The 7,688-nt window shown below is 35.7% G+C and overlaps 1 protein-coding gene across 2 annotated transcripts; it reads right to left on the reverse strand.

The window, feature by feature from the left end:
• Nucleotides 1–395: 395 nt before the first annotated feature.
• Nucleotides 396–2,927, reverse strand: LOC127159221 (gastrula zinc finger protein XlCGF49.1). Of its 2 annotated transcripts, none has more exons than XM_051102112.1 (3): nucleotides 2,846–2,927; nucleotides 2,120–2,252; nucleotides 396–994 (listed from the first exon to the last, which is right to left on the reverse strand). In XM_051102112.1, the coding sequence occupies exons 2-3, from the start codon at nucleotides 2,172–2,174 to the stop codon at nucleotides 396–398; spliced, it is 654 nt and encodes a 217-aa protein (XP_050958069.1). In that variant the 5' UTR covers nucleotides 2,175–2,252; nucleotides 2,846–2,927. The 2 variants fall into 2 exon arrangements, with proteins under 2 accessions (XP_050958069.1, XP_050958068.1); XM_051102111.1 differs by having other exon boundaries at nucleotides 2,120–2,267; nucleotides 2,846–2,905.
• Between the last annotated feature and the right edge of the window lie 4,761 nt (nucleotides 2,928–7,688).

The following is a 7,688-nucleotide window of genomic DNA, read 5'->3' on the forward strand; positions in this document are numbered from 1 at the left end:
GACATTTGATGTGTGAAACTCTTCTCACACTGAAGACATGTGAAAGGCCTCTCTCCAGACAGGGACACTTTTGTTCCAGAAGGTTCCAGAGGGAAGGTGTGGAGTCTCCCTCTGTGAAAATTTTGTTCTGTGTGAAGCCTCATCAATGTGAAGCCTCATGTGAACCTCAGTTTCCTTTAAGTGTGAAACTCTTTCCACACTGTCGGACATGACAGGCTTCACTCCAGTGTCAATGTTTACATGATGTTTCCTGTTGATGTTCTTTCATCACTGATGACATAAAACACAATCTTGAGTGAATCCTCATGTGGTGATTAAGAAATACTGTAAATCTGAAACTCTTTCCTCGCTGTCCATACAGATGGCTTTCTTATGCGTGTGTTAAGTTTGTATTGTTATGTATTTGTCCACATTGAGCACATATGTTGGCAAGTGAATTCACTCTCAGTGTCAATTCTTACGTGGGCATTAAGAATTTCTTTACGTGAGAATTTCTTGCCACACAGTTTGCAGGTGAAAGGAATTTCTCTAGCGTGACTTCTTATGTGGGTATAAAGATTTTTGTTATGCCTGAAACTCTGTCCGCACTGATGGCATGTGTAAGGTTTCTCTCCGGTGTGAACTCTCATGTGAATCGCAAGGTTTTGTTTTTGATTGAAACATTTTCCACATTGTTGGCAGGTGAAAGGCTTTTCTCCTGTGTGAACTCTCATGTGAATTGCAAGGTTTAGTTTTTGGGTGAAACATTTTCCACACTGTTGGCATGTGAAAGCCTCTCCAGTGTGAATTCTCATGTGGTTTTGAAGGCTTCCTTTTAGAGTGAAAGTTTTTCCACACTGATGGCAGGTGAAATAATGAACAGATTTGCTCTTCTGGGCCATTTCATTGTCACTGGATTTTTCTTCATTCTTGAAATCATCATGAATCTTCTCATTGTGAAATTTCTCTTCCATTTCATCTAAAACTTCTGTCTCCACCTTCAGCACCATCAGGTCTACAGCAAAATAAAGACAAACACAATTTCACACCAGTTTAACAGAAAAGCAACAGACATCAATAAGCAAGATAACATGCAGTACAATCTATAAATTCCATTTTATCTAAATATGAATGCATTTTAATCTATGTATTTTTGTGCATCCTCTGTAAGTGCCATTTTTGAATAGTGCACATGTGCATAAATGCCCAAGGGAACCCCGGAGTATGACGTAAGAGGGAACCCGTGATGAATCAAACATCAAATAAAGTGAAATAACAGGGAACCAAAAAAAAAAAAAAAAAGTAAATTAGTCATCAGATGCCATGTTCAATATAGCTGCATTTTAGAGATCTCTAATCAGTTAAACAGCAGAAATTATTACTCCACCACAACTTGTGACGTCATTAACAACAGCCCTATATTGTTGAACTAATGTGGTTAAAACAATGGAGATGAGACCGTGTTCAGGAAACAGTCGTGACTAGCTGGTTCATTTCCACAACAATGCATCATACTATGGAGGTTAATCAGCAAGTTACGTTGTTGTACGGGAAACGCACCCCTGGTCTGGGGTTAGGCACTGATATTATTTACCACTGACTCTCTCACAAACAATTATTTGGCTTTATTATCAGTCCAAAAATAAAAGTATATATTGTGCCCAAGATTTAATGACATTGTTTTAAGATATATAAAAACATTTTAACATGCAGCCTTTCCCACTGGTTTTCAGATTCAGCATTATTATTTGCCTGGTCATGTGATCTCAACATGTCTGTCCACATGAAGCAACCTGGATCATGCATACCTGTCAAGTATCCCGTTTTGGCCGGGAAAGTCCCGTAATTTACCCTTCTTTCCCGCCGTCCTCCCGTATTAGTATTTTCCCGTAAATCTCCCGTATTTTAACCTGCGTTATTAAACATTATTTAATTTTAAACGTTATTAAGAAAAGTTATGTGAAATGAAAAGAAAAACTGTACAAAAAAGCAATATGAAATGATTGAGTGTGTGAATGTGAAAAGAATGTGGAATGAAAATGAAATAACAATCATAGGTCATTCTTCAAAAATATCATTATTTATTTTTAGTCCAGCAAGGATCAAATGAGTGAGTTCAGCTTTGAGAATAAAAACCAACCTGTTTGTTCCTCAGTATCTTCATGTTTGACTCTGAATGTTTCTTCAATCTTCATGTCTTCACTCTCCTCTTTAATAAAACGCCATCTTTATAATGTGTGTCACGTGGATCTCGGTTGATTCAGGATGAGTTTCTGTGTGTTTGGACACTTTGTTTAGGATGAGAATAATAACAGAAATAAAAATAAATGTAAACTAAATCTCTGGGTGTGTCTCAATCAGCTCCCTAGTTCAGTCAGTGCACTGTTAAGGGAGTCAGTCAGAGTGACAGTTAATAAGCTTTACTAAAAATATATACAAATTATACGTTCATGTTTTATATTTGGTATTTAATTATTTGTACAAATTATTTCATAGTTTACACTTTCATTAAAAACTGCCGTTGGTTTGAAAAAGTTTTCATTACACACGTTTGTGTTTGTTGTTCATTTCGCATTTCAACTGTTTGACCACTGTTTGTCGTCAGTGAGCGCTTTGAATCACTGAATCATTTTGTGAATGATTTGGTTCAGTTGACTCGTAATTTAAAAAAACTCTTATCACTTCATTCAGTATTTGAATCGGTCTTTATGATGTACTGATTCACAATATAGGAAGCGAAATAAGACGCACCTTCTCTGTTACTAAACACTAACGCTTAACAATGATGAAGTTATTTTACATAGCTTATAAAACGCTTACATTCACGGAACAGTTTACATTGATTTAAAAACTTAAAACCACAAACCTTTCTTCAGGTGAATCACAACAGATGAGGAGCGCGGCGCAGCTTTATGACATCACGACACCAGAGCAAAATAAAAGTCCCGTTCATACACTACTGTCAAAAACGGGCATTGAAATGTAGTATCCTGAATAAAATATCGGACCCACAATTATGATACATTTTCAAAGTTAATAACAGTAAAAACGTTTTTCACATTTTTTTTTTTTATAACACTTTACTTTGTTTTCATACCTTTTTTCATAACTGGAGCAATTGCGTTATTGTAGGCCATTTCAGGGTTTGAGGAAATGTTTTCCTTAACATTGAGTTTAATTTGTATGCGCTTGAGTACACAAAATGATGAAACATTTTAAATGTAAAGAATTAAATGGTGTACATTTTATATTTATTTTGTCAAATGAAACAAGATTTAGGGTAAATATACAAAATTCATTTTAAACATCCTGAACATTCTTTATTTTTATATATATATATATATTTTTATCTATCAACCAAAATTGACAGATGTTAGAAACCTGTCAAATACTTACAACCTATGCCTATGCAAACTAATAAAATAATTGTAGAAGGTATCCGATGTTGTAAATATTGCCACTCTTACATGTGTGCTTTTTGTGACTTTGTTCTCCCCCCACACAATACTTCATTTCTTACAAACGCTAAAATCATTGAATGTTATGAATTTATACTATATTCCATATAGGCCTATTAGTAAATCAAATAAGTAAATCAAAATCTGAGATGTGTTTGAAGTTTTCCTGTTGATAAACTATGTATGATTTGCACTAGTTCAATTATTTTAGACCTGTTCACAAATACTTATTTAGAACTAATTTAAATTTTGTCTATGACTCAGCACATACATTTTAGTTAAAAAAATAAATAAATAAATGCTTTTTTTTTTTTTTTTTTTTGCACTTTGGGATATTTTCCCTTGTACTTCTGCAAGATGGCATTTACTGTATTTAGCCAATCAATTTGCCAGAACACACTGCACTTTAAACAATGCTGGGTTCAGCCTGTTGGGTCATTTTATTGGGTTATTTTTAACATTTTTACCCATGCGTTGGGTAGTTCTTCTGCACTCTAAAAAATACTGGTGTAACAACATTCGTAGAATGGGAAAGGAGGAGGCGGAATCCAACGAACATTTACACACTTTAATAATAATACCACCTCACAGACGACTGCTGGACACAAAACACAAAATAAAGTCCAGGCCTGGTCCTCTCTCATCTTCCACTGTCATCGCTCCTCCTTTTATCCTCCCAGAGCTCCTCCGTGGGACTCGAGACCGGTGAGTGGCGCAGGTGTCGGTCATTATCATTATCATTATACTCCACCGGCCTTGTTCCATTCCCACAGCTCTCAGCCCCACCCCACTCGTTACAACTGGGTTATGTTATTTTAACCCTAATGCTGAGTTTAGCTTGTTGGGTCATTTTATAGGGTTATTTTTAATATTTTCCCCAGATGCTGAGAGGTTCTTCCATAAATCAACTGTTGGGTCATTTTAACTGTAAATTCAAATGATGAATCACTTCACACACCTACCCAATATTGGATAGTCTGTGCCAAACCAGTTAAAACTGGATACATTTGTCACCGAACATTTTGTTTTCTGTCCTGAGAGAAAACTTGACTGACGGAAACTTCCTGAATGAAATGAAGGTATGTATTGCATTGTATTTCTATCAAATTATTACTGTATAAATAAGAAAATGTTCCTTAGTCGCATACTTTTCCTTTTTTGTTTTGTTTTTTTTTGTTTGTTAGTTTGATTGATTCTTTGTTTAAATATACATCACAGCCAACAAATGCTTGGAACACTATAGTCTTCTACAAATGCAACATTCACCAGATTTACACTCAAAGTGAACACGCATCAGCGCCACAGTGTATGTTTCACCTCCCGCCAAATAAGTGTGTGAAAAGGTCTGAAACATGACAAGACTTTTTTGTACATGTAACACAGTTTCCATGCACTCCACAGACTACAATAGGATCATTATTGATCTAGTGTGCCATTGTTGCAGCTGTGGTCGATCAATGCGTTTGTATGGGTTGAAACTTAAATGTCTGACAGACAAGTTGGCATGAGGTTAAGCTAAATGTTTCTTGTCTGACTTGACTGACTGACATGTGAATAACACAAACTCCAAGATATCAATAAAAATATATTTTTTTATTTTTGCAGCTGTGCATTAACATTTTTTTGTATGGGTTGAAACTTAAATGTCTGACAGACAAGTTGGCATGAGGTTAAGCTAAATGTTTTTGAAGATTTTATTATTTTATGACTGACTTGACAATGAATTAAAAAAATATATATTTTTGCCTTTTTTTTTTACCATAGGTAGACCTGTCCACAACAAAATCAAACAACAGGGGAGTCTGTAGAGTCTGACACATATCAAATGTCTGACAGTCCTGAGGATGATCCCTTAAACAAAAACCACCATAGTGCCACAATCACTGAAAGCCAAAATACTCAAACTGAGAAAGTCATGGACCCGTTACTTTTATGACCAGTACAGGAAAAAAAAATCCTTGCTGTCCTCTCCGCTTCATTTATCAGCAGGTTAGGGCAATCAGGACCCGAAAGTGCAGGACCTGCTGTGTAAAGTATTCCTTTTCCATAAAGGCAAAACCATCCAAACATCAAACAGCTATTGCTATAACTGTATGTCATGCTGGTAAAATCTTGCATCCTGAAAAGGAACAACATTTCAGACATGCCAGTAATATTAAAAGGAGATCTATTGGCAAAACTTTCAGTCAGGAAGTGAGTAACGAATACTACAGAAGGCTGCAAAACACACCTGACCAAGAACTTTCAGTGGGTCACATCAGCTACAGACTCAGTATAAACATTATTAAAGTCATTTCCCATGAAATCAGGAAAACATTACAAACACATGACAATATTCTGCTTGAGACTCCGCTAACCAAGTTGATCATCACATGATGACAGTGATACTGCCTCATATTTTGCACCTGGATATGTACAACACTTCTAGGTCAATCTCTTTGTTGCTCAGCTATATACGGAAACAGATTTAAGTATTTTAATTAGTAGTTTCAGAGATAGATCCCCTGTCAGTCTTTACTTGGATGCAACTGGGGTGTCATTTCAAGAATTCCAGATCAAAACAGAACCATCCTGCACTACTGTCTTACTTTGTCAAGCAAAGGAAAAGATGTTCCTTCTAGTATCCGAAATGATTTCCAGTGAGCATTCCCTACCCCAATATTCTTTTAGCAGATTGTGGTTTCTCCTCAAACTGTCTAAATACACTAGTCAGCACATTCACCAAGTTGAGACAGACTATAGCTGGACAATGATGCAGTCTGTCCTCTTAGCCTTAAACAAGAAAAGCATGCCAGCTTAGCTGTCAGAGGCAAGAAACATAGGCAGAAATTAAACCAACAGTTTTACATTTGTGCTCTGCCATGTCATCAAAGCTGACGCTTCAGCCTTACAAAAAAGACAGCTAATGAAAGCCTGGAAGTTTTCACCATGTATGTGTTTGCAAGACTACAGAACACAGTTAGCCTCAGTAATGCCCTTGCAATCAATTTTTCATCAATTTTGCAGTTTTTAATTGCAAGGAATTTTAAAACTGAAAGGCAGTCTTGCATTTTTGCAGGGCCTGATTTTCGATGATGTCGTCATTCTTCAGGATACCACAGAAGAGGTGTGTATGAAAAGCTGGGGGTGCGTAAGAAGTCATCTGCTACAATTGCTCGTGGTTCACAATACTCCAGACTTTTTGGAAACATGTATGATGATGTCAAAGCCATTGTGGAAGATGTAAATCAACAACATGAAGAAAATCCCTATTACTGTCCAGAAGTAATCACTTTTCTTCTTGACAATTATATGGGCAAACCTCCAAAGATATGCATGTGACATGGCAGAGTTGCCTCTTCAAGATCATCACAAATAAAGACATACAAACTCATTCTGAACAATGGTTTTGCATTGTGAAAACATCAATTCTATGCAAGAAAAAACACCTCAGGCCGGCACACTTCATTCAAGCTATGTACAGATCCTTGAAGGGTCGTTACAAAAACTACATTATGAACAACAATCTTCCTGACGATCGAACAAAAGAAACGCACCTACCATTAAAAAGCTTATGTTTGCAAGTTCATCACGTGTCACGTCAAGTTTAAAAGCCAAAAGCGCACCAAAGTCTTGAGAGATCCACCAATCATCGCCATGGAAACTGGAACTGATGCAAGTCGTTTATAATGACTATAACAATAACAATAATGGAGAAAAATAATACTAATATAACAAAAGATAATATATTTTGTAGATAATGATAATTATAGTTTTAATAAATTAAATCCATAAGCCTCGCAAAAAGAGGGGTATAAACAATATCTTATTGCTGAGCTTATAACTAGTTGATATACAGTGACAAAAGCCATTATTTTATTTTTTAAGTATTATTTTACTTTATTTGTATTTTTTTCCTTTCTTTCTTTACAAAATCATGCTTCTTTCTTTCTTCCAGGGTATAAAAGTGTCAGCACATACAGTACAACCATATTTCATTTTGTGTTTTATGGTTTTACTAGAAAACACAGTTAAGCTAGAGAGATGTGCTTTATTTCATCATTACCATGGTTTCACTGTCAATACTGTAGTAAAACCATGGTTAATTTTGTAGGTACTGTGATTTTACTACAAAAACCATGGTTATTGTACTAAAACCAGTTAATTGTGTAGTTACCACGGTTTAATTTCAAATGCTGTAAGTAAAACCATGGTTAATTTTGTAGTTATCATGGTTTTACTCCAAATCCTATAGTATTATTTAGTAAACCG

The sequence above is a fragment of the Labeo rohita genome, unplaced genomic scaffold (assembly GCF_022985175.1).
Source record: "Labeo rohita strain BAU-BD-2019 unplaced genomic scaffold, IGBB_LRoh.1.0 scaffold_200, whole genome shotgun sequence".
Lineage (NCBI taxonomy): Eukaryota > Metazoa > Chordata > Actinopteri > Cypriniformes > Cyprinidae > Labeo > Labeo rohita.